This window comes from Panthera onca, chromosome B4 (assembly GCF_046562875.1).
Source record: "Panthera onca isolate mPanOnc1 chromosome B4, mPanOnc1 haplotype 2, whole genome shotgun sequence".
Lineage (NCBI taxonomy): Eukaryota > Metazoa > Chordata > Mammalia > Carnivora > Felidae > Panthera > Panthera onca.
Window position 1 is genome coordinate 31,975,569 of NC_138345.1, and position 27,897 is coordinate 32,003,465.

Below are 27,897 nucleotides of genomic sequence, written 5' to 3' on the forward strand. Positions count from 1 at the left end.
GAGGTGAGTCTCTGTGGATGAGTGATTAGTAGGTGTTGCTTCTGGTATGTATATGACCGTCCTTTTTTTTTCCCCTTTCCTTTTATTTTTGACTTGATTAGCTGTTAAAACTAAAGATAGATACCATCCATTTTTATTGGTATTGATTAGTTTTCTTTGAAAATTTATTGAAATAATTGAACTCAAAATAGTTTTCATTCTGATTGCAGAGAGGGTTGACTACTGGAGACTGGAATCTTAGGTCCCACCTGGAGGGGCTAAGCAGCTGCTGCGTCTCAGCCCATTGTACCATTGGGGCGGGGAGCCAGTGTTGCCAAATGATCTGATTTCTCAAGAGAAGCTGGAAATACAGATTTTTTTTCTTTGTGGTGTATGCTCGATATATAAAAATCATTTTATGTTGGCTCAAATTAAAAAGAAATGGATGAATCAGATGAAACATATCCATGGCCCCAGATTATGCCCACAGATGGCTAATCTGAGGCCTCTACTCTGAAGGATAAGTTTCGCCTTTTTAGAAAAGAACTGTTAATTAAGCAGAGTTTGTGGATGCTGATTTGGCTTAGATCATTCTATTTCAATCACCTGTAATAAGGAAATACCACTCACATAACTGCAGATTTTAGGTGAGTCCATTGTAGCACATAATTCTCCTTCAGTGGTATAACTCTTTCTTGCTGTTCTGTAGTATCCTGGGCACAGAGCAGACTTTTAAAAAGAAAATGGAGTTTTAGGCCAACAGATCTCCCAGCAAGTGTCTAATTTTTGTGTGTGACTTTCTCAGATTTCTAAATAGTAGTGTTCTCAATTGGACCTAGAAGGATCTATCAACACAATAACTAGGTTTTTTTAAATACATCCTTGAACGTATTAGCAATTTAAGGTTAAAAAAAACTGAAAATTAATCTTGACTTCCCTTAGTTATCAAATGAATATTGATGTATTTTCTTTTTCTTTCTTTAAAGATTTGAACATGGAATTCAATCCTTCAGACCATCCTCGGGCCAGCACAATATTCCTCAGTAAATCTCAGACAGACGGTAGGTTACTAATTTATTTGTGTTTCTTAGGGGGAAAAAAGGCTCATGTTGGTAACCTAAGTCTTGATTTTCTACTGGATGTGATTCTCAAGGTAAAAATAGAATCCCCTTTAGTAATCCCCAAAGTGTGTTGTTTGATGGTGTTCTCTGGGGTTTCTTTCTTTTGTAGTAAGTTACGTTTTTAGAATTTCCTATTTGCAGCAACTATCCTCATTTTGCCAGTTTGCTGAATTATTTCTGTGTACCTTCTATAGTAGCAGTTTTTACACTAGAGTCAGACATTTTCCTTTAGGAATTAATATTTACATAAAACTCTAAAGATCAGAAGTGTTTGTTTTTTTAGTTTGTTAAAGAAAGCAAAATATAATCCTTAAATATAAGCAGTAATATCTCTGTTGTGCCATTTGAGAACTGAATTGAACCTGTATACTAAGGTAGATGTGTTCTTTTTGCCAAACATCTACTAACCAGCTTATTCTGCAATCTTTGTGGTTTGTCCCAGGTATGTGTGGAATTTCTATTAGGAGGTTTTCTCTCTTTTTCAGCCCCTAGCTTATCTCACTGTTCCTTGGCCCTTGGCTACAAAAGGACAGATATAAGTTATACAGTATAGTGAACATGAAACTTCTCAGTTGGTTTCCTGTAAAAGAGTAGCAGGAGAAATTTGTTAAATGACAATGTAGTGACCAGGATATTATTTTACAATGCTAGAGTTCTATGTGATTCAATCCGTGAATCACTAAGCTAAGCTCTAATTTAGAGAAAATCTGAAATTGACTAGAAAATAATCAAACATATGTTAAGACAGAGACTTCATTTATAAGAACTGATAACTTTTCCATAATGTTTAGATGACAATTTTGACATGGCATAATGCTGAAGTAATATTGGTGATCTTTACTTAAGCAGGCCACTGACTTGATCTGAAAGAATTTGGTACATTTACAAAACAATCAATGTTTCCAAGTGTAAGAATAATGATTCTAGGCGTCAAATACCTGTGAAATAAGTTTTGAATATATTGGGTAAAAGCAAAACAGAACATTTTTCTCTTGGCCTAGTAAAGTGGGAAGCCACTGGGGGGTAGGATATTATAAGGGAAGAAAAGTGACAGTGGGGATGACGGTTTGGAACAATGAGAATCTAAAACAAGTTTTTGTACTTAATGAATGCAAGGTTGGCATACTTTCAGGTTTGGGTCCTGTTTCCTGTGATTTCAAAGTATAGACCAACATCATTCAAGATATTTTCTAACTAGATGCAAATAGAATTTCAAAAGAGCCTCTAAATAGATGACATATACCTTGATTGTCATGGTAAAACGAAATGAGATTTTCTGACCTAACAGAAGGATTGCTCAGAAATGAGTTGGGAGGAAGTGTATCTTCCCCCTTCACCTTTACTGTAGATCTCATTGCCCCTTCCTCTTCTGGAACATCAGGGTATTGGTTACTCAGACCCTTCTGTTTAATCCTTCAGTTTCTCCTTAAAAGCTGGATCTTTCCATTCAACATGTAAACCTACTTGAGTCACGCAAGAAATACAAGAAAAGGGTTGATGGGGTGTGGAAAGCAGGGGAAAGTGGGTGATGGGCATTGAGGAGGGCACCTGTTGGGATGAGCACTGGGTGTTGTATGGAAACCAATTTGACAATAAATTTCATATAAAAAAAAAAAAGAAATACAAGAAAAGGAAAAATAATCAATAGTCTCTCCCTGAGCTTTCCTCTCTATCTCTGCTTATCTCAGCATTCTCTTTTCCACTGGGATCTTCCCACCAATGCAGTTCTGTGGAGCATATATGGTAAGGTTGCTTGGGGACATTCTGGCTTCTGTTAGCTCTTTTGACCTCTTATGTGGCATTTGCTGCCTTGCTCCTTAAAACTCTGTTTTGGCCTTTTATATTTAAACAGGCCAATTTGTTGAAAACAAGTCTCTCTAACGAACAATTGCTTTATAAATAATTGAAAGAAATAGGTTTTAAATATAGGTAAATTTGGTAACTTTAATAAGTTAATTCTTCGGTGTATTGATTATCAGTCAGGGAGTTATTTGGGGAATTGGTCCTGAGAAACCCTCCCTTTCTTTAAGGTCTTTCTCAGGCATCTTGTCCATTTATCCCTTTAATGTTGGTATTTCTAGGTTTCTGTGCTTTATTATACTCTCTTATCTTCTGGGTTTGCGCACAGTTCCATGATTATGGTATCCATTTCAACTATAATGTCTAGCCAGATTTTTCTCTGCAGTGTTCAAATCCCTTGTGTCCATCTGCCTGCTGGATATCTTTATATGTCTCTAATTCAGCATGTCCCAATCAGAACTTAGTAACTACACCTGACGCCCTGCATTTTGTAATCTACAGGTCCCCCAGGCCAGGGAGGCCTTGAATTTTCCTAGACTCCCCCCTCTTCCCAAGTCTCACATTGCTAGCAGTAGTGCTGGAGTGGACTCACCCTGACTTGCAGGAGCCGGTTGTGCGCATCTCTTCCCAGCTCCAAGTTCATTGACACCATCTTGGGAGTTTGAAAATAGCCACAATAGGAGTTTTTACACCATAGAAGTTGGCAAATGCTACAAATCAGGGCAGTTTTTTTTGTTTTGTTTTGTTTTTTAAGGCAGCTGTTAAACTTTTACCAGCACACCATTGCAGCCAGGTGATCAAGGTTGTATTATTTTTTACCTCTTAGACGTCCCTTGGATCTGACTGCTCTTTACCCATTCCCATTGCTGCCACCTCAGTTGAGACTCATATTTTCTCACTTGGATTACTCAGTAGCCTCTGGACTGGCCTTTGACCTTATCTCTTTCCAGCCCTATGTCTCTACTATTGCTAGGTGAAAAGATTTTCTGTAAATCGGATCCGATTATGCCACTTGCTGGCTTAAATTTTTTTCAGTGGCTCCTCAGTTGCCTTAGAATTAAATTTCAGATGCCTTAGTATGATAATAGACAGGACCCTTCATCATCCATGAAGTGCCTGACTTCTCAGCCCACTTCCTTCTTTTGAATCTCTGTGCTTCAGCCATATGAAATCCCTTGCATTGCCCCTGGTGTGCCATGTGCCCTCATGTGCCTTTGCGTTTACCTGGAGTTCCCCTTCTGTCTTCTATACCGCTCATTTCTTCAGTTGCCAAGACTCATTTCAGCTATCACTTCTTCCCTGAAGATGTCCTCGATGCTTTGGGCTGGGTTAAGTGGGCCTTTGGTGAGCTTGTGCTGTAGTATCTGAATGCTTTCTTCATAGTGTGAACCATATGGGGGTATTTAGAGCGATTTTCTTGTCTGTGTTGCCAAATAGCTCCCAGAGGGAAAGGAACATGTGATAAAGGATCTCAGTATTCCCTGTGTGCCCTGCTCTGCCTGGTACAGAGGATATGTTCAACTCAGATGATTGAAAGAAGGAAATAAATGACACAGCCATAAGACATTTTTTATTTGTTTGTCATCATTCTTTACTTGCATAGACTTACATTTTCATTACAAGACTTCCATACTTTTTTTTTTTTTTTAATTTAAAACATTTTTTAATTTTAGAGTATGAGCAGGGGAGAAGGGCAGAGGGAGAGAGAGAGAGTCCTAAGCAGGCTCCATGCTAAGCGTGGAGCCCAGCGCAGGGCTCAGTCCTACAACCCTGAGATCATGACCTGAGCTGAAATCAAGAGTCGGATGCTCAATTGACTGAGCCACCCAGACACCCCTAAGACCTTCATACTACTTTTTTTTTTTTTTAAGTGTTTATTTATTTTTGAGAGAGAGAGAGACAGAGACAGAATATGAGCTGGGAAGGGCAGAGAGAGAGACACAGAATCTGAAGCAGGCTCCAGGCTCTGAGCTGTCAGCACAGAGCCCCATGTGGGGCTCAAACCCATGAACCATGATATCCTGACCTGAGCCCAAGTCGAATGCTTAACCAACTGAGCCACCTAGGCACCTGTAGACCCTCATACTTCTAAGAGTAGTAGAGCAGTTCAAAATTGTAGGTCCTTCCTATACCAATTTATTTTTAATTGGAAGAAATGTCATAATGTGAGATTATAAGGCACACAGCACCCTTTAGATTCCTTTCTTTTGAATCTGGTGATCCCTCCTTTCTTCTTGAGGTTGATGTACTCCTTTAGTAGTTTTGACTACATTTGTGGGTAGGAGGCTGTTGTTGGGGTGATGGCAGTTATGTTAGGGCAGCTACTGCCTGGGACCACAGCCAGGTGTTCTTTTGCCTTTGCAGCTCTCTGCTGTGCAGACCCATCATCCTCTTTCCTTCTTCAACACTTTATGGTCTGATGAACACTCTCTGTCTGCCATGCTCCCCACTGGCCCACTGTCTGCTCTAGGTGGTATCTGTATTAAGTCATTAGGAGTTAGATTAGAATCTACTAAATTCTTTTCTCTGTGATATCAAAGAGATGTAAGCTGGCCTTGGATCCTTTTTCTCAGTGTTCAAAAGGAGACTGGAAAGTTTATCATAACAGAATGATAATGTAGTGCTTGCCTAATTAGATCTCTACCAGCTGGCTAAAGTTAGGGGTATTCTGTCCAAAGCCAGACTGACGGCTCACTCAGTCTTTTCCTCACACAAATGGGATGTCATTGCAGTATTTCTTTTATGAGAGCCACTCAACAAAGAAGGGACCAGGGCTTCCTCTCAGGAGCAGGTGGGGTCCTGGGGAGTTGCCAGGTGAGAGAGAAATTAGTTAGCTTGGCCTACCTTGGTTTTTCATGCTATCATTTTGGCTTGTGGGGAAGAATTACAGTTCCTAGTAGCTTTTCCTTTTCTATACTATTTTATTTATTGTTTTAAAGATGTGAGAGCCTACTCTTAAGTACTAGGAGAAAGCAGCCAAACCACATCTTTTTAATTTTAACTAGGTATGGTTTATAGAGGTTCTTTTGCCTTAAAAAAGAATTTGTACAAAAATAAAAACTTATGTGTGTGTGCTTGTGTGTGTGTGTGTGTGCGTGCACATGTAATCTGTGTTCAAGAGTTCCTTGAAACAATTAAAGGAATAAAAACCACTGTTGAGTGACTTGAAGCCAAAGTAGAAGTGTTAAAATTCAGAAATAAAAATATGAGCCATGGTTTTTTTGCACATTCTTTCAGAAATACTGAAATTGAAAAAACTGTTTTGTGGCCTTCCTTTGTTTAGGGTCATATTTTTGTTCCTGGGCAGTGTTGAACTTCTCTGTCATGAGGGAACCAACCTTTTTGTACTCCTTTTATCTGGCATTTAGAAGCAGCTGACCCTGTGCCCTGCCGAGAATCTCTTCCATCTGAGCATTCCCATGACCTTTCTCTTGTCACCTTTCCCACATGTCCCGGTTCTCTTTGTAACCCTCTCTTGTGCTGTGTTCTACCATGCCCTTTTCTCCACCTCTCTGTCAGTCACTCTCTGTGTCTCCCTTACAGCTTATCAGGTTCCATAGGGAATATTTTTGCTGTTAGATATGGAAGAATCCATAGGACCCCAAAGCTTTTACACCAGTGATTTTCATAATTTTTTTTCTTTCGCTTACATACCATGGGAATTAATTTTGAAAAACTATGAACTCCTTGAACATTTTTATGTTTGCCAAAAAATTTTCATCCTATCCAAGGATGTAGTTTTTGATGTATTGTAAATATTGACATTTTAGAGTAAAACTATCTGTCTTTAAAAAAATGTTTCGGGGTGCCTGGGTGGCTCAGTTGTTTAAGCGTCCAACTTCAGCTCAGGTCATGATCTCACAGTTCGTGAGTTCAAGCCCCACATTGGGCTCTGTGTTGACAGCTCAGAGCCTGGAGCCTGCTTCAGATTCTGTGTCTCCCTCTTTTTCGCCCCATCCCCACTCATGCTGTGTCTCTCTCTCTGTCTTAAAAATAAATAAAACATTTAAAAACATTTTTTTAATGTTTCAAATAAAATCTCAATACCTTAGTGATTTGATAATCCACCATAAATATACCATAATTTAAAAATGTATGAACAACTCTTCTTTAACAGTTGGAAATTTCATATGATTTCTTTTTCATTTTGAACTTGTATTTCCATGTCATTTTCTCCATAGAGTTTTATCCTAATGTAATATATATATTTTTTAATGTTTATTTTGGAGAGAGAAAGTGTGCACACATCCCTGTATGCAGCGGAGGGGCGGAGAGAGAGAGAGAGAGAGGGAGACAGAGAATCCCAAGCAGGCCCCAAGCTGCCAGCCCAGGGCCTGACACAGAGCTCAAACTCACCAACTGGGAGAACATGACCAGAGCTGAAATCAAGAGTCAGACGCTTAACCGACTGAACCATCCAGGTGTGCCTAATATAATATATTTCTATGGATAGGTCTGCTGCAAATCTGATCTGTCTTCCCTTGTTGGTTAAGGACATTTTTTCCCTTGCTGTTTTCATGATTCTTTCCTTGCCTGAGTATTTTGTGAATTTGACTATGATATGCCTTGTTGATGGTTGATTTTTGTTGTATCTAATGGGAGTCCTCTGTGCTTCCTGGATTTTGATGTCTGTGTCTTTCCTCAGGTTAGGAAAGTTTTCTCCTATGATTTACTCACATAACCTTTCTACTCCTATCTCTCTCTCTTTCTCCCTCTTCTGGGACCCCTATGATTCTGAGGCTGTTCCTTTTTACTGATTTCTCTAATTCTTAAATTGTGCTCTTTTGCCTTAATCTCCCTCTTTTTTTTCTGTTGCATTATTCTCCATAAGTTTGTCCTCTATATCACTGATTCTCTGTTCTGCCTCATCCATCCTTGCCGCCACGACATCCATCCATGATTGCAGCTCAGTTATAGAATTTTTTATTTCATCCTGACTAGCTTTTACTTCTTTTATCTCTGCAGAAAGGGATTCTAATCTATTTTCAACTCCAGCTAGTATTCTTATAATCATGATTCTAAATTCTGGTTCAGACATCTTGCTTGTATCTGTGTTGGTTAAATCCCTGGCTGTCGTTTCTTCCTGCTCTTTCTTTTGGGGTGAATTCCTTCATTTCATCGTTTTGAAGGGAGAAAAGGAATTAATGAGGTAGAAAAACTTAAAATTAAAAAAATATTAAAATTAAAAAATTAAACACACACACACACACACACACACACACGAAATCGAATAAATGATGCTAGATCCTAGGTGTGTTTTGGTCTGGGTGGTGAAAGTGGCTTGATAGAGAAAAAAGGGGGGAAAAAAAAGGAAATCCTTTGACAATTTGAAAAAATGAATACACTGAAGTAGACTAAAATGAAATGATGGAAGTAAAATAGAATTTGAAAAGATTTACACAGAAGTAAAGAATATAGTAGAAAAAAATAAAGAAAAATATTTTTAATAAAACTTGAAAATAAAAATGAATTTTTTCTCTTTCTGTATTCAAGAAAAAGAAAAGAAATGAAAAAGAAAAAAGGAAAAAAAGGAAATTGTTTGAATATTTGAAAAAGTGAATACACTGAAGTAGACTAAAATAAAATGATGGAAGTAAAATAGAATTTGAAAAAATTTACACAAAAGTAAAGAATATAGTAGAAAAAATTAAAAATATTTTAAATAAAAATTGAAAATAAAAATGAATTTTTACTCTTTCTGTATTCAGGAAAAAGAAAAGAAACAAAAAAGAGAAAAAAAAGAAAGAAAATTGAATAGATGGACCTGCTAACAGATTGAAATATGACTGAAATTACTATGTTTTCCCATAGAAGTCAGGCTATGAAGTGCTTTATACTCCATAAATTAAGTAGGTGGTGAGACTTGTGTTCTTGAAGAGTGAGGTTGGCCCAGATGGGCAGGGCTTAGTGTAACGGCTCTGTTCTCCACTAGATGGCGCTGCTAGCCTACTGGGGTGGATTGTCGTAGAGCTCATAGGTGTGTATGCGCATGCGCGGGAGCAGTGAAAGTGGTGTCACCCAACTACCCATTCTCTAGTATCAGAACTATGTTCTCCCCAATCAGCAATTGCGCACCCATCCTTTGTCTTCAGCTTTCGTCCACTCCCTGCTTTTTCACTGTCTGTGACCAAGCCCTAGGTAGTACCTCTCTTCCGAGTTTTGTCTCAGATATGGCTGTTTTCCCTGGCCCCTTACTTCTGAGGGACTGCGGCTTTGACCCATTCCACCCCTCTGTGGGGGGTCTCACCGAGCAATGGCCAAATGCCGGCTGCACCCAGGAAAGTTCCTGAGACCATGCTGCTGCTGATGACAAGAGACTGTGGCCAGGTGCCGGTGTGCCCCAGAAAAAGTTCAGGAGATAGTGTAGCAGTAGCGTTTCAGGGATTTTGGAAAATCACAACACACATCTGGCACCAGGCTTGACCCTTAACGATCTTGTTCCAGCGCCAGCCAATGTGGCCATTCTCGGGGGGTCTGTTGGGCCCAGGTGGCCTCACAGCCTCTATACCAAATGTCCTTCCAGCAGTGGAACCGCTTTTCCCCATGTGGCCCAAGAATCTCCTGGACCCCACTCTGCTCCTGGGGATTCGCCCTTCCCACCAGAGCACTGCCAGGTATCGAGCTGCAGAGTTGCAGACTGGGTGCTCCCCTTGTTTACAGTCTTAATGGAATTTAAGCCCTCTCCTTTCTCCTTTCTCCTTTCTCCCTTTTTAGTTTAGTCCCTGTGGCTGTTTCCAATTTAACACTTTCTCTCCAGCTGCTTTTGGGGAGGGGTGCTTTTCCCGTATTCTCCACCCCACCCCCTCATTACCCCCATCTCTGTCCTTTCTCCCCCCGCAAAAACCGTTCTGTGCCCTCCGTGGCTTCTCTCTCCCCAAGTTCACCTCTCTGCACCGCATACCTGCTAAATTCTGTGGTTCAGGTTGTGCAGATTGTTGTGTTAATCCTCAGATCAGTTTTCTAGGTGTGTAGTATGGTTTAGTGTTGGTCTGGCTATATTTCATGGACGCGAGACACACAGAAAACTTCCATACTGTTCTGCCATCTTGGCTCCCCCCAATGTAATATATTTCTAAAAGTCATTTATTACACTGTTATACTTCCATTCTATGAAAATATGGAACTAATTTTAATTTTTATTTCTCACAATTATGAGTATCTAAATGTTAAAAGTAAATTCTGGATTGATGTATCATTATTGTTATCATTAGCCCTTAGTCGATGGAAACAACACAAACATATTAAAATTTTAATGAATAATTATTGAACAGAAAAGTGAAATAATTTTTAGAAAAACATCTCTTACTGAGATGCTTCTATGTAAGAATATTACACATTACTGGAATGAGGTGTTAGTCATCATCAAATTCTTTGTTTTTATAGATGTAAGTGCTGAGGAACTTTGCTCATATACACAAATAACATGGGAATAGTAGGAGATTTGTTATAGTAATATCACTAAATGCTTTCTATTTCATCTGGTTCTTATGTAAAAAAATCTCCAAGTGATTTATCATCCAAAATAATTCCTAATAATCAGCTACAGTTCTGTCTTGTTCTCCTTCAGCTTTGTTGGCAGAAAGGAATTGGAATCCTTTGATTTGCAAGAGAATTTCTCACCCAGTTATAGAAACTTCTCACTTCTGCAGTTTCTGGGAAGTACACCAAAAAGACTTTACCAGACATATAAAAATGACTTTTAATTATATCTGTTGTTAAAGAATACCATTTGCATTTGGTGGCACTGGGTTTAACCTGATTGATACACTCAGGAGCCTTGGGAAAATAAATCTGTGATTCATTTCAGAACCCCTTGTTTGATTCCTCTGACCCGATTGCAGTCTGTATACCCCCCTAAAGCGGCGGTGATCTTCACTGTATTATGTTTTACTGCATTTACATCTCTAAGCCATGTACAGTGAGTAGCCCATAGAAGAAACTCTAATATATGTTGGATGAAACATCCCCATCTGTCCTTTTCCTCTGAACTAATGTTTTTAGCTTCTCTTTTGATTTAAATATATTTTTGTCAGAATGTTCTGTGTCCTTCACATGATCTTGTTGGCAAAGGTAGGCATCATTGTCAAACCAGACAGTCAAATCAGACTTACTTTCTGTCAGAAATGGTCTGATTTCATTTCTCTTCAATTCATGTCACGTGTCAGTACACATGCCCGCGACCACCTTCACTCTTCTGATCCTGGTAAATTTCCAGACAGGGATAATGAAGTATGTGTCTTGCCGGCAGCCTGCTGCACCTTCATGCTCATCCCTGTGCTCCCCTTGGCCTCTCCTTCAGAGCCTGCATCTTTGAAGGAGTCTAAACCTTGAAGAGGCCCGGTGCTAATAGAAACTGTCATCATTGTGTGGTATCTGTAGATTCGGAGCCAAAAGTCCTCACTGCACCCCTAGTAGAAATGTCCACAGGACTGGGTCGATTCCAGGCTGTGCTTTGGGTCATGGAACCTGGATTAAAGGCAGCAGACTCAGTCCTAGTGTCTTGTTTGTCCCCTTTGGTGCCGCTGCAGAGGTCTTTCATGTTGGGTTGGTGAATGCCCAGGATGGGTTGTCATGTCTTTTTTCTGAGACGTGGGAGAAAGGTAGCTGTGAAAGAGGAGGTGGGGATGGAGCCCCTGCCTCACACCTCAGCCATCTTCAGGAGTTCTTTGAACACTGCTGCTCTAATCCAGCCCTGAGTTTCCTTTGACAAGATCATCTTGGGGAAAGAATTATGAAAACTAGTATTGCCTTACCCTATCTTTTCCTTCTTGTCTGGGGGAGTAGAGGCCTAAGACATATCAGAAGTCCAGAGTAGTGAAATGCCAGTCCATAAGTATGGGGCTGACTGTGATTTTGTTCAGCCTGTGGCAAGCCCCTGCTTGCAGGGAATCATTCTTTGTTCTCCAATTTGGCAGCCAGGGCTCTGGGACTGACCTTAGGCTCTTCAGTGCCATTAGTTAGCTTTATAGTTATGTAATCTCCTGGGTCATATTTTCCTATAAATTGGCAATGATCATAGCTGTCATATTGGTAGATTGTTGTCATGAGGCAATAGGAAGATGTCTTGAACTTCTAGTAAGCACTCAGTCAGTGCTGACAGTCAGTGCCTACTCTTGTACATGTGAAGCAGATACTCGGGTCCCTCAGTGCTGATACCTGGGACTCCCCTGAGCCATCCTATCCCAGGACCTCAGGCAAGGAGAAGCCATCCCCTCTCTTGGCACTGTAATTATGTTTTCCAGATGCGTATTTCCCACCACCTGATAGACATTCCATCTGGCAATCCCACAAACCCCTCAAGGTTGTCATATCTAAATTGGAAGTCACCATCTTTTTTCTCCTGTCTACCTCCTCTTCCTGTTTTTTTCAAGGATAAACCCGTGGTCAGTCTGGGTCCACAACCAGCAGTCCAGGAGCCCTGTGATCAACGTCTTACATCCCATCTATCACCTAGATAGTTGGTATCTCTTCTTCCAGTGTCGTGACCCACAGCTCATATTCCCTTGGTCTGTGACCACTGCCCTTTCTCACCTTCCTGTTTCCATCTCTGGAAGCTGCCAGAAGGAGTTTTCTGGCTGCCAGAAAGAGTTTTCTGAAACACAGTTCCACTAGGACCCCTCCTGCTCAAACTGTCCTTCTCCATCACCCACAAGGGACAGTGAGCCCTCGGCATGGCATGCAGTCATTCCCGTTGGGCCCTTTCTGCCTTCCCTGCCAATCCTCCTGTGCCTCCCACTGTGTGCTCCCACAGTTGCGCTGCTTCCAGTCCTGAAAGGCCAGTCCCTTTGCTCTGTCACACCACAGCTGATGCAGCATCCTCTGTCCTCAGTGCCCTTCCCTAAGTCTGCCTCTTAGGTGGTGCTTCCTGGACATCCCCACATTTCACCCATTCTGATGGACATTTCCCCCATTCTGATGGACATTTCCCCAAATGTAACATCTCTGAAATCAGGACAGGCAATGGCTTCTCAAAATTTAGTTGGCAGGATTTTTTTTTCCTTTCTTAGTGGCAAATAGAATAAAGGTGTACCATAAAATCAGTGGCATTAAATGCAGTGGGGTTTGTATATTCCCGTATTGTGGAGTTGATTTTTTTTATTGTTGTTTGTAAATAAAGAAATAGTGGGTTGATGTATCCACTAAATTCCATGTTGCTTTAGGATAGAGACTGTTTTCCTCATTTTGCATTCTGTGTACCAAGCACAGAAGCCAGCAGGTAGAAGAAACTTAAAAAGAAAATGTTTTGAATGAATAAAGTAATGAAAGAATGAAGCCAGGGAATCATGATCCATCCTGGGCAGACATGCTACAGCATTGTGACAGTCTCCGTGACAAAGTGGCTTTCTGTTTTATGCCGCAGCATCACTTTCTTCCACGTTTCCTAACTTTAGTAAAAACACATTCATTACTTGAGAGCAGGAGAATGTAGGTTTGTTTTAGGCTTAGGCAGTGTATTTGGACTTCCCCCTCCCAGGTCTGAACTTGACAGGACCATCCCAGCTTCAGGACAGCTCCCCTGTTTCTACAATCATTTCTTGACTTAATGAAGTAGGGTGATGTGGGGACTCTTGGCCATACTAAGCCCTGTAAGTTAAATGGACAAGGGAGGTCTTTTTTGGGCTCTGTGACCCACTTTTCTTGGAAACATCGCCTTGCTCCAGTGTCTGATCTCTTGGGCCTTCCATTCTGGAGAAAGCTGTTTGCACAGTACAAACTCCGCTGAAATCAAATTAGACCCAGCATGTCAGTTTTTCCTTAATATGCCTTTTACTTTATTGTCTCTCCTAACCTAACCTATCTGTGCTTTTCCAGATTTAGTCGTCAGAAAATTGCTTAGTGAGCTGAGACCCAGAGCAAAGGCTTGGGGTGGTAATTCATCCCAGGTGGGGTGGAGCTTCATGCCATCACCACAGCTGTATTCTGTTGTTAGCCTATCGCCCTCTGGCGTGTTGGTAATGATAAACTCTTTTCAACAAACAACTTTCAGCTCTCCTTTTTAAACTGTGAGGACCTTCAGTCTCCCTTCATTTAGCACAAGCTGACCCTTTCTGTCCTTGTCACAGCCCCTCATGTTTGTAGCCTACCTTACATGGTTGGAGTTTGTGGTGAGCTGCTCCATGACAAATAGATGGCAGCTGAGTTCCATTGCTAAGTCTGAGTCAGTCAAGTACCAAGTCAGTCAGTACCAAGAGCAAATAATACCTTGGAAAGATTTCCTGAAGATAGTCTTGTTTTAAAGCACAACCTTCTGGAATCAACCAGCTGCAAGTTTACATCCATCACTGTCTGTATGATCTTGTGCATCTGATCCATATGGTCTTCCTGAACCAAAGTAGATGAGAGTACCTCCTCATGACCTTGTCAGGGAGACCAAATATGTAATCTATCAAAGCTCTGAGTGCAGTACCTAAGAGAGCATAGGTTTTCAGTAGGTGCGGTCCTTATTCTGGGATGTAGGTACTCATTTGCTCACTTGGACTGAGTTTCTTCCCTGACCTCGGTCTCTGCCATCTTAGCATGTCTCAGATGTGGGTCCTTCTTTATGCTGACTGCAGTTCAGTCCTTCACGCTGAACACTGGGTGTGACTGGGAAGAGAAGTGATGACTGACTACCAGTGGAAGAGTGAAGGGTGGTGTCTGGGTTCTGCTGTGCCCAGGCCCATCTTTTTCCGTCTACATTTCTTGATACAGATAGGTCGACCCTCTCATTTACAAGTTGCTTCCACACACCTTGGAAGCAAACCAGGAAGAGGTCAGATAGCAAACAGCATTTGATAGCAGCCCTTTATAAAAACCATACAGAGCACTTTGAATCTCACCTTCAAAAATCAAGTGAGGGGTGTCTGGGTGGCTCAGTTGGTTAAGTGTCTGACTCTGTGGCTCAGGTCATGACCTCATGGTTCGTGGGATTGAGCCCCACGTCAGGCTCTGCACTGTGACAGCACAGAGCCTGCTTGGGATTCTCTCTCTCCCCCTTTCTCTGCCCCTCCTCTGTTCTCTCTGTCTCTGTCTCTCTCTCTCAAAATACATGAATAAATTAATATTTAAAAAAATCAAGTGATAACTTCACCACCATGTACCAGAATAGATTTCTGGTAGGTCAACTAGTTGTAGGTTAACAGTGATGCATATAATTATAAATATCTACAAACAGTATAAGTGAATGTTAATCTCATAATGGGGAAGGGGGCATGTAAGCTTGTAAGACCAATAGGAGAAATTGCCTAAACTTGAGAACTTGTGTCAAAATACATCATAAAAATTAAACCATCAAATGGGAACAATATTTTAATACTTAACGACAAAGGATTAATATACTCTTATGTACTAAAGAATTGTCATACAAACAATGACACTGCTAACACCAACAGAAAAATGGTCAGTATTTCTGTTGGTGTGCTGATATATGTGCACATACATGTTTGCACATGTTTATATATAAATATATTAAAATGCAAAAATGCACATGGCACATCTGTGTAAGTATGTATAGAGAAAAGACTTCCTTTGATACGAAACACACTAAAATACTAAGTTATCTCTGGGTTGTTGGATTATATATTTTTTCTTTATGTTTCTCTATATTTTCCTGATTTAAATTTTTATTTGTATTTTTTTCTTTATACTGCTCTACATTTTCCAATTTTTTTTTACAGTAAGCATACATTTATAATCAGCAAAGTTCTAAAAGAATCCATTTTATTTATATTTCTGTGCTTCTGAGTAAATCCTTTGACCCTCCAAATGTATTCTCCAAAGTAAACAAAACATTTAAAGTTAGTTGGTAGTTTATTAGATGGACACTTGATCTTTGAATGGTTTTCTCCATAAACCTATGGAGAACCGTTACTTTTGTCACCTATTCTGTCTTCTGGAATCTTCTGTTTTCCACAGCTGATCTGCCCTAGATGTCTTTGCAGTTCTTCTCACCTTTTCATTTTTGTTTTATCTGCCTTGCTTATTTAGATTTCACTTTGAATGTAGAGAATGCCCCCTTCCTCTATACTCACGTTTAAAAATAAATGCTGGTGTAGGACAATTCAGAGTGGGCCAGAGTTCTTGGGAAAGGTGCAGGAGGGGCACCTTGTTGGGTACTGACCTCATCAGGATGCCCAGTGCAGGGCCTGTACGCATGGGGTGAATGTTCCTACACAGCACAAATCTGTGCCTGCCATTGGTGTTCATGACTTACATCCCTGGCAGGCTATGAGCTTAGAAAGGCTGGAACCTCAAATCATCTATGCATTTGCCTTCAAGCTGTGCTTTCTAACGGTACTCAATGGTTGTGTTTTGAATTAAGTGAATGATTGAATTCACTGAATTATTGAAAACTGTGGAAATTGTGTGGTAGTCTCAAACTTATTATAAGAAAAATTAATATGAACTTTAATTGTTTAAAGCATGATCCATGCTTACCCACAGGAAAAAAGAAAGGAAAAGAAAAAAAATTTATTTTGAAACAAATTTTTGTGGTCCCAATTGGCTCTGCTATCCCAGCAATCACTTTTACATCTCAAAACAAAATTCTGTAATTCTCTACATTGTCATCAAGGCCTCCCTGTGTGGCCTGCCAGTCCCTCACATTCAGAGTAATTAATAAGCTAAATAATTTTTCTTTGTGGAGTAGTTTAGCTCTGTTCATATCAGATACTAATTATCTGTTGTCAAATGGAACTCATTTCATTCAGGTTACAGGCACCGGGGACACTGCCTTGGGAGGGAGGGTAGTGCAGAGAAAGGAGCCTGGGGAACCCAGCAAGCCATCCCTGTCTTTTCCCTTGTAGTCACTCCTTGTCTGGGCCTGCAAGGGCAGCTTCCTCATTGTCAGAAGAAGGAGGTTGGCTTACCTATTTAAGGACTTACTTAGTCCTCACATTTTGTGTCCACTTGCCATTGGGAGATCTATTTTAGAGATGGAACAGGGAAAACCAAGATAATTTTTTAAATGCCTATCTATACAAGAGATTAGCTGAAATTGCATTTAGGTTGTTAACAAATCCTCAGCAATTAGGCTTTTTTTTTTTTTTTTTTTTTTTTTTTTTTTAGAAAATTGTATTCTTGGGGCGCCTGGGTGGCTCAGTCGGTTAAGCGTCCATCTTCAGCTCAGGTCACGATCTCACGGTCCGTCAGTTCGAGCGCTGCGATGGGCTCTGGGCTGATGGCTCAGAGCCTGGAGCCTGCTTCCGGTTCTGTGTCTCCCTCTCTCTCTGCCCCTCCCCCGTTCATGCTCTGTCTCTGTCTCAAAAATAAATAAACGTTAAAAAAAATTTTTTAAATAGAAAATTGTATTCTTAAAAGTAGAATTTTTCTTCTGTGACATTGTGACAAGGGAATGTCACATAGCAACCTAAGTGAAGTTTTGGCTCTCTCGGATTACAGACTCTGCCATTTTCTCCTCATTTTATCTGGAGAAGACCTTTAATGCTAACCGTAGCGTCTTTGCTGATTTTAGAGGGCTTATTTTTAAAACCTCAAATACGTTTTCTACTTAAGTCATTATGGACTATTTTAATAGCTACTTAAAAATTCTCTTAAACCATCATAGATGGGATCAAAGGAGATAGCTATTATTTCTTTCCCAGGAAAGTGAGATTTATAATTGACACCAATTTATTGCCTGTTTTTCCAACAAAGCAAAATATGACTATTAGTCTCTCAATTATGTAAGAACTCTGAGGACTCCAGAGATTTTGATTGATAGGTTATTAGTAACCAAAAATATTCAAGTTTAAAGATGATTAAAGCTAATATCAGAAATGAATTGGCATATTGCTTATCCCATTACACAAAACAAAATGTGTAAAAGCCATTTCAATTTCAGAGCTGAGTAATGGCCTCAGTGGTTTCAGATTTATTTTAAAGACAGATTTGGATTTCGGTAATATAATTCATCTTTTTTTGGTGATACCATTGTAAGAGGTTCCACTTACTTTTAGTATTTTTTCTTCTATGGTAGTATCTTAATCCTGCTCCTGCTAGCTTAGGGGAAAAGGAATAATTAATTGTAAGGGCACCAGGGTATCCGAGAAACCTTACAAGTCATTGGAAGTAAGGACTAAAATCCATTAGGAACTAAGGAAGCACCTACCTTCCCCTCATCACTCTCCTGGCTTCCATTCATCTCTGCATGGCAGCTGTGTTGGAGATCAAGACTAACCACCACCCCCCAAAAGTTTTGCTTATTCAGTAGGAGGAGTCATAGCTCTCAAAGTATAGTCATACACATGGCTATGGCTTATTACAAAGAACATATACAAAGCAAAATCAGCACAAGGAAAAGGTGCATGGGCAAAGTCCAGAGGAAACCAGGGACAGGCTCCAAATAGAGTTCTGCAGGATGCACTAGGTTTTCCCAGTGACAACTCGTGACTTGCTGGCCAGGGAAAGTCCTTAGAGATCCAATGCCCAGGATTTTTACTGAGGACTGGCTAAGTAGGCAGCCTCTGCCTAGTATGTACAAAATTCTAGACTCCCAGGAGGAAAGCAGGCATACAGCATAAGCCATATTGTTTGTGTAGTGAGACACTTTTAACAGTTATGGAATGGTAGGAACCATCCCCAAATCCATATTCCCAGGCACCTCTCTTGCAAACAAGCCATTTTAGAGATGGCAGTCAGACCTTCTGTGTTCACTCTTTTCTGCACAGGAGATGCACTTCATCCCGCCCACCCCATACCGTCAGATAAGGTGCTGGCAGTGATGGCTAGCAGCAGCAGGTTCCCAGGAGAGAGAATTAGCCCAGCTAGGAATGGGTACCTACCTGGTTCCAGGCAGTTATGGCCAGGGTCACCTAGTACAAGCATGGGTATTGGGAGTTATTTTTGTTTGTGTAGGGACTGACAGTTGGTTTGGGAATTCAGGAGACACTCCATCACGAACTCAGTCATAGGTATGCATGTGTGGAAAAGCCTCTCAGATACAATGTAGACTTGATTTTGCAAAGGCCCTCTTAGCGGTGGCATCACAAAATAATACAAAATACAAAATAATGATTCAGGCCCTGTGAACCCAGATTTTGGATCAGATTCAGCAGGCCCAGTTGCTCTGAGGGAAATAGGGTAATATGTAGGTATTTATTTGTATAATAACAGTGAGGGCCTAAGATAATTCTGTAATAGATTTGGATACTTTATCCTTGGGTATTTTACAATTGTTCATGAAGTTTGGTTTTTACTATTCTAATTTGAACCAGTTGGGCTTCATGGAAATCTCCTGATTCTTCCCTCAGATTTATATTTGTAGAAGATGTACAAGAAGAGTATATACTTTTACAGTATTCCTACTTGTTTAGTGTGGTTTTGTTTTATTTTTTGGTTACAAACTTTCTTGTTAAAACTTTCAGCCCATACTATTGAAGATTCTCCTCTGTTTTTGATTAATTCTTAATTTTTCCAGTAGCATCCATAAAGAAGCTCTAATATTCCTTGAAGCATGGATATCTTTTATCTGCTGGAGGCTGGGTGATACAGGGCATTAAGGTGACCTTGGAGGCAGTTCCCATAATTGGGAGACACAGAGCCTCTGCACAAACCTATTTCTGGATGCCCTTGGAAGGACTAAATGTCACCCAAGGAATTTGCTGGAAAGCCCATCAGGTCTACTGCCTGTATAGAAAGTGTTTCCAGATCCCTTCAGCCAATGGAAACCACCACAGAAATGTCATCCTACCCCTATGTGGTAAAGCAGCTCTGACTAGATGCATAATAATTTAGTACTGACATGCACATGTGCACACACACATGCACGCAAAGTATGTATGCCAGGAAGTTCAAACCCAGTGCTTCCTGTTAGATCCTGACTTTTCTTTTGTTATGGTTCACATGTGGATGATGCTTCTTTGGAATTAGGTCAGAAGAAACCCTGCAGCCTCCACACTGTGAATAGCAGACACTGTTGTATATGCACTTGAGCTCCCTGTGTGTGTGTCTGGTCTCCAGCATGGCCAGGGTGATTCACAGTCTGTGTGCTGTGCATGTCAGTGGCCTGCAAATGAATTCCTCTGATGCCAAGCGTAGGCACCTTCTCCCAGCAGCATCCTCAGGCTGGTTTTTGCTTTGTATCTCAAATATCTTTGACATAGGAAGAGGGACAGCAGTCATTCCAGGGATATTAGGACTTCTCAGGAAAACAAATGTTTCCTTGTGAATTGAAAACAGAATGTAAACATAGGAAAACATTTCACAGGCCCCTCAGTCAGAGCAGCTGAAGGGCTTTTGAAAACTAGTGAATCTGCATTTGGGTCATGGCCTGCCAAGAAAAAAGTCCACCTCAGATGAGGTGGATTTGTATGCTATTATTTCAGGATACCCTGAGATAGCATTATTGATTCCCAGGGACCAAGGATGTCATCTCCTTGAAGGAGGCCCATTCTTCATATCCTCTGCAGTGACCTACTCAATAAATGTGTCAGCTGACTATTATGTACTCTCAGAAGTAAGTCTTCAGGAAAGAAGAGGCAAAACTCAATTATACTAAATAGTTTTAATAATCCTCTGAGCTCCCTGTCACCCTTCTATATCTTTGGGGCTGAGGACCCCTACTTTGGGGAACACTAACACTGGTGTAAGGAAGGCTGAGCCATTCAGTATAGGCCATGCTGCATAGACAGCAATAGGAGAAATGATCTTTTAGACAGGGCAGTGTTTTTTGTTTTTTTTTCTTGGTGGTTGTTTTTTTAATGTTTATTTATTTTTGAGAGAGAGAGAGACAGCGAGTGGGGAAGGGTCAGAGAGAGAGGAAGACACAGAATCCAAAGCAGGCTCCAGGCTCTGAGCTGTCAGCACAGAGCCCAACGTGAGGCTTGAACCCATGAACTGGGAGATCATGACCTGAGCCGAAGTCGGACGCTTAACCTACTGAGCCACCCAGGCACTCCAGGGCAATGTTTTTTTATTGTGACTTTTACCAGCCTTTCTGAGGGAGAGGGTGCTGCAGGATGCTCCAGGAGGCCGCCTAGTGAAAAGCCTGGTTTTTATTCATTAGCACCCAGCACGGAGAGTAATTGGGTTCGGTGATAAAGAGCACCATTGATGTACATTATCTTTCCCTGGTCTTAATGCTATGTTATGGGTATTGTTGTTAAATATTTCACCTAGATTTTAGGGACCTTAATGGGTCTGGTGGGTTAGAAACAAGTATTCTTATTATTGATTAATCATCTTAAATTAATGGATGCATATAGGTTTTGTGAGAAATTTACTAATTAATATATTGTTTAGTTACTGGAAAGCTGTCACCATTCAGTTAATCATAGCTGCAGTTGTTTTGTTAGGGTGCTATACCTTAAGTGGGTGTATGGTTTGCTCTGTTAGCCAAGTTCAGATCTGCATTTGTGCAGGTCACATAGTCTTATAAATAGGAATTGAGCAACTAGGTATGTTGGTTGATGGAAGGATGGGACTGTGACACAAGAGGCCCAGTCCTCTCAACGACCTGCACGGGGTTGGCATGCAGGCATGTAACATTTCTGTTGCATCTTTTGTCTTCACAGTGAGAGAAAAACGCAAGAGTCTCTTCATTAACCATGTAAGTGAAGCTGTCTCCTTGTGTTCTTCATAATGATTATACTGTGTAAAGAGCTTAAATAACCATGTCTGTAATAGGTGCAGATGGTTCATGTATTTTATCAGTACGTGGAAGAATGTGAAGAATGTTATGATGTACTCACTTTGGTTTGTAATTGGACAAGCATGGCTTGATATTTCCATTGCCCCAAGGGTTTTTTCAGAAGCCCCAAACTGCAGTTGTTCATGGGAAGATGTGTGTGAACAACACCATAGCACATACTATGCAGGTACAAATGAAAGCCGCTTCTTTTAAATTCCTCATTCTCTCCTTCTTCTACCCCAACTCCCAAATTACTATTTTTTTGTCTGTAACTCACTTCTATTTGAATAAACACAGAATCATTTCAAAGAGGCTATCTGCCTCCACACACTCTTTCCTCTCCTCAATTGTTATTTATAGATCCTCTAGTAGAGTTTATGTGTTCTTTTGCTCACAGAAGAATAAACTTGATAACTCTTTAGTTTTAAAAGGATTACAAAAATTCAGCTCTAGACTTTTGGCCGTCCCAAGCTGTATCTCCATCCCCTTCTGGCCAGGCATAAAGTGTCCCTGTGAGCTACTTTGTTGTTCCTCCTTGAGCAGCAGATGCAACTGGCTAGCTACATCTCTGCTCCACTCATCCTCCCACTAACCTCCCCACCTCATGATACCCCAGCTTGTACCCTGCAGGAGTGTGGAGACCTGCCACTTTCCTCTCCCTCCACATAGATGTCTCTTCATTTAGGAAGGAAAACTGTCTCCATGAGGTATGGAATGGTGAAGTAGGTAAAATTTACCAAAATAAGTGTGCTATAAATGCTCATGCTGAAAAAAGGAATGATGTATTTGACCTTACAAGGGTTTTTCCTCAAAATTTCTAGACTGTCTGTATGTATTTGTCGATTATGAAGTATATGGCACTGAGGCTGTGTTAAAGAGACTTATAGCTATAATACTGCCTTCTTTGACCTTTAGAAATCTGGAAAAATGCAGTTGAAAAGAAATTCATAAGCTGGGCCCATGCTCTCAAGGGGCTCCATGCTTGGCCATTAGGAGGTCAGTAATTCCTTCTTAGGCAGTGTCAGTGTATATATGCATATACAATGTTCAAAGGGTCAGAGAGGGGGTCTGTAGTTTTTTTTTCAGATTCTTAAAGCATTCATGACCTCTTCCCTGGCCTTCTCAAATTTTGAAGCATCAATATGTAAAGCATCTCTGAAGTTAAATGTTATGTCACAAGGAAAATATATACCTTTCTTTAAAAAAGTGGTATATACCTAGACATAGAAATTTGAGTGATTTGAACTAATTTTATAAATCCTTACTTTTCATCTATTTGCCTGCTGGATGCTCTTGGATACTTTCTGACTCATTAGCACGTCTGCCAAGGGACTTGCAAGGGAAAGAGGAACTGATACTGCAGTCACGCTACCTTTACATTGCAGCTGTATTAAGGTGTTTTGAAGAAAGAGGAAGAACATGCCACCCTGTTCTGATTGTGGCTAGCAAGACAGAGTTGTGCTCTCATAGTGCTAATCTGCAGATCTGTTTTTATATTTTCTCCCACTTAACATCACACTTTGTGTTGTATACAGACATGGCACACACTGAGTAAATATCTCTTGGGCTCAGAATATGGATTAGAGTGGTGGGCTATGTGTTGTAACCCAGCTCAGCCCTCAGACTCTTACTATAAAACCTCTCATATCCTGACACAAGGAGTGAAATCACACAGTTGTTGAAATCTGCTCACATGTACTTGTTCCTGCATAAAAGAAATCTCTGTGCCGTCTTATATAACAGATGACTGTGCAACAGCATGACCCTCCAGTTCATGAATAGACCAGTTGCATAGTAGCATATTGGCTCTGCCTGTGCTGGGAAAAGCCATTGGAATGTGCTATTCCAACCAACTGAAATGTCATTTGAGTGAAATTACTGCAGATTCATTTAGGCTTATAAACCAACTGTGCTTTTCAGATTTTGAGACACTTGGGTGTTATAAGTTAGAGCAGTAGACAAAGGATGAGTCATCATCAACAGTACAGTCTATTGAGTATTTTGCCATGTTTGTGCCAGGCTGTTCTAATTGGTTTAACCTGTTTACTCAGTAACCATGCTAGGTAGGTACTATTTATCATTTACATTTTACAGATGAGGAAAGTGAGGCACAAAGCAGTTAGCCAAATAAACAGTGGAACGAGAATTGGGACCCAGGTGATCTGGCTCCAGAACTCCCCTCTTAGCTCTCATCCCTATATACTGTTTCTCAGAGGATGTTGCCAGTTCTTGCCAGTTCCCATTTGAATGGAGGTTTAGCTTCTTTATCTGAAGTTAGAGATAATTTAATTTTTATGGGATAGTTTGTAGGACTCATTTCTGAATACGGGCCCTAACCAAAATTTGGTATCTAATTTGTTGTTAAACTGTGAAATGATGGTTATTCTTTGCCCTTGCTTATAAAACACTTTGTTTTTTATTTGCTTTATTGTGAGGGATATTGTTTCTTTAATTTCTCCTTCGAGTTTCTGAAGAACCTACTTAGTACATGTTGCTAAGATAATCTACAAAGAGGCTACTGTTCAGGAAAAATGAAAGCAGTGGCTATAGGTAAGCCATTTGAGAATGGTGGGGGTAGTCAGCTCCCCTTCTGGATAATGATGACTTCAGGGGAAATAACCTCCATCAAGTGGAGAAGAATAAGATTTTTCTGGCTCCTAGCTATTGGTACCTTAGTAAGTGACAGGAGTAGACTTTGGGAACAATCTACAGGGAAAGGATCTACAGTTAGAGAATGGAACCCCAGGCTGGAAAAGAGATGGGCCTTTAATTGCCTGAGAAGAGTTAAGACAGTTATAAAGGAATAAGTAAAAGGAAGCTGCTTTTAAAAGAATTATTATAAGTTCTAAAGCTTGAAACCATTTGAGGGTAAAGTTCTCTGGTATTTTGACAGTTAAATTAGGGTGAATTATAAAGATTAGTATTAGAATCATCATCTATATTTTAGATGTAATTAGTATTAACAGTTGTAGGAAAATTTAGTACATTATGAAAGACACTTAGGTTATTAAAAGAGGGTGGGCTAAAGAGCTTTACTTAAAGCTCTTATTCAACATTTGCTAAAGTTTTGGCTTTGCTTTTTAAGGTTAGCTACTTTAATGAATCTTTTAATTAAAATGTGAAAATCTCTGATTATAAATTGTGAGTAGCATTGCAAGTATCTAGAGTCTGGAATCACTTTTGAAACTTAGGGAAAACTCATGCCTTTTACTTTGGTCTAATTTTTCTATGACATCCTTTTGCTACTTGGTGATGGCATACCTAAAGTGAATTGATCATTCTAAGAAGTCTTTAAAAAAAAAAAAAAAGATACAAAAAGAATGAACAGGAAGTTGAGTGGCTGGCCTACCTTACTCTCATGCAAAACTATTACAGTATTTGTCTTAATAATGAGACAGGTGATAGTTCTAGGAACTTGGTGAGAGAATAAAATAACTAAAGGGTGTTATTTATCAGTTAAGCAACAGGCACACTTTTAGCTGGACTTGGAGCCAAAAGGATTTTGCTCAAGTCCTAGACCTACCACTTGATAACTTGGGGACCTTGAAAAAGTCTCCGTCTCATAGAATGGGTCATAATTCCTGGCCTGCCTGACTCAGATGATATAATAGAAAGGAAGGTGATTTTCAAACTAATTTTAACACTGTATAAATATGCTGATGTTATTACTGTTACTGTCTATTAGAGTATAGGTAAATTCTGTTTAATTTTCCAAGTTCAATATCAAAACTGATGAAAGTCTGGTATTTTGAGTATGGATATAGTGTTTTCATAATTGTTAAGATCAGAGTGGAATATATTCTATTCAACTTTGTTTGAGAATATTATTGTAGAGAGTTCACAGTCCTCTTAAGTAGTAGAATTCTGAATTGATTTCTGCCTTCTAGCTTTCTGCCTTCTAGCTTTGAAGATCTTATCTTTGGGATAAGAGTAGATTCCTTCTAAAATGTGTCTCTTCTGGCTATACTCTTCATCTGTTAACCCATAGAAGCCCAAGAATGAAGTGAGTTTGATTCAGGAACTGAAATTTTAAAAATTCTAAATCTTGTTTTGCTTCTTTGGGAAATTTGCTCTTAATATAACACAAACTTATTGACTAACTGTTATGTTAACATCAACACAATATGCTTGGACAGTATGAAAGAAGCCTCATTACGATTTTAATCTCAGTAAGAATCTAAAAGTCCGGGAAGATTAAAGAATCCAACTTACATTTTGAAATAATTTCAAATTTATAGGAAAGTTGTAGTAATACAAGAGTACAGAATTTTTACAGCTCACCAAGGGAACCTTAGATACTCTGGTTCTTACACACTCGTTCACTTGACACAGAATGCTGAAGTAGTGGACACAGTTTGTTATATTCTCTCAGGTTTCTTTTAGAGTGTCTAGAAATAATAATGGTGTGCATACTGATAATGTTGAGACAAATGAGAAGTTTGTGTAGGATGTCAGGTCTTTGAATGTCTTGGTTATGTATATAGAGCACCTTTTCTTGCCCTGTTTCTTTCATGTTTCTTCCTACCCACCCTTCCCTTTCTTCATTCTGTTACTCTAGTTGTGTGGCACAAGTAAAGTGAGGCTTGTAAAATGTAATGCTCTGTACAAATATAGCTGACAGGTGGAATTGCTTCCCTGGTGCCTTCCTAGGTCATTTTGAAAACTACATTATCCTTGTTAAGACAAGTGAAGGGGTCACTGAACCAGTGTTAGGCTTTGTCCTAGAAAATTCATGGCATGTTGTCGGTGGGAGTTGCTGTGTTTGAAACCCTGATCTTTTGTATGTACTGTTAGGATCTCATCTGTGAATAAGCCAGCACAAATTCTTGACCACGGTTACCTGGTTTTCATATTGCTTAGACATTGCTATATGGACAGAAGGAGCTGTTCTTATAGGACTTCAGTCTGTGACTTCCTAGTTCCTTTGTTGTCATTCACTAAGGGTAGAGGGGGCACAGCTGTTGCTCACGTGAGCCAGACAGGCACCCTCTTACTATGCCACTTTATTTTTCACTTCCTTGCTCTCTTAACCTGTTTCAACTTCATCACCTTGCTTAGGGACTTCTGGAGTAGAGAAAGCAAAGAAAAAACATGAAGTCTGAGAATGAGCAAGGACTTTGCCAGAAAAGCCCTTCAAGAAGCAGATTGTCTTTCCTCTTACCTTTTAAGCAGAGGTTCCCACTCCAGCATCTGTGTGTTACAGTCTGCTCTTATATTTTATATAAACATTGTTATATATATGTGTGTTATATAAAGTTATATGTGTTTTATAGTTATATATGTTATATAGTCATATAAGCACATATAACTTCTACACTTTTTTTGAAAAAATTCAAACTTCTAGAAGTTGTAATAATAATACAATAAATTCCCATATACTCTTAACCCAGATTCACCAGTTTTAGGCCAGTGTTTTATCACTTTCTACCCATCCTCTGATCATTATCCAATATTATTTTTTCTGAATGTTTGGGAGTAAGATTGTCTGCATTATTCCCTTTACATCCTAATACTATATTGTGTATTTCCTAATACCAAGGGTATTCTCTGTATAACTACAACGTTGTTATCAAAATCAAGAATTTGGAGCTCCTGGATGGCTCAGTCAGTTAAGTGTTTGATTCTTGATTTTGGCTCAGATCATGATCTCATGGTCGTGAGATCGAGTCCTGAGTTGGGCTCCACACTGGGCTTGGAGCCTGCTTGGGATTTTCTCTCTTCCTCTCCCTCTGCCACTCCCCTGCTTGTGTGTGCGTGCGCACGCTCTCTCTCTCTCTCTCTCTCTCTCTCTCTCTCAAAAAAAATAATAATTATGAAAACAAAAAACAAAATCAAGAATTTAACATTGGTACAGTTCTTTTTAATTAACTAGCCATAGTCCAACTGTGTTAAGTGGCCGCATGATAATGTCCTATGTAGCGTGTTTTTCTCCGGTACTGATTTCAATCCAGAATCACACATGGCATTCAGTTGATATGCCCCTCAATGTCCTTTAATCTGGAGAGATCCTCAGCCTTTTCTTGTCTTTCATGGCATTGGCATTGTTGAAGAATACAAGGCCAGGTATTTTATTTTATTTTATGTTATTTTTAACAGACTGTTTCTTATTTTGGATTTGTGTGAACCATTTGCAGCCAGACTACTTCATGGAATCCTCCCTTGTCCTTCTTAGTGCTTCAAATCTAGAGACACAATATCCATCTGACTTCATTGGTGATGTTGATTTTGATCACCCTGCAAGATGCTGTCCAGATTCTCTACCATGTATTTAACTGCTTTTCCCCTGCCAACTATTAAGCAGTCTGTGGGCCATGCAAACATCCTTCTCCTTATCTCCATCCCCAGATTTAGCATCTATTGATCATTCTTGCTTGAACCAATCCTTATATT

At 39.9% G+C, this 27,897-nt stretch overlaps 1 protein-coding gene across 3 annotated transcripts in view; it reads left to right on the plus strand.

Moving 5' to 3' along the window:
* Positions 1 to 27,897, plus strand: part of CCNY (cyclin Y) — a 315,237-nt gene that overhangs the window by 234,806 nt on the left and 52,534 nt on the right. For all 3 annotated transcript variants that reach the window (XM_060658953.3, XM_060658954.3, XM_060658955.3), the window contains 2 exons: positions 966 to 1,040; positions 21,392 to 21,426. In XM_060658953.3, coding sequence (XP_060514936.1) covers positions 974 to 1,040; positions 21,392 to 21,426 — 102 coding nt within the window. In that variant the 5' untranslated portion in view covers positions 966 to 973. The remainder of the gene's footprint in view (positions 1 to 965; positions 1,041 to 21,391; positions 21,427 to 27,897) is intronic.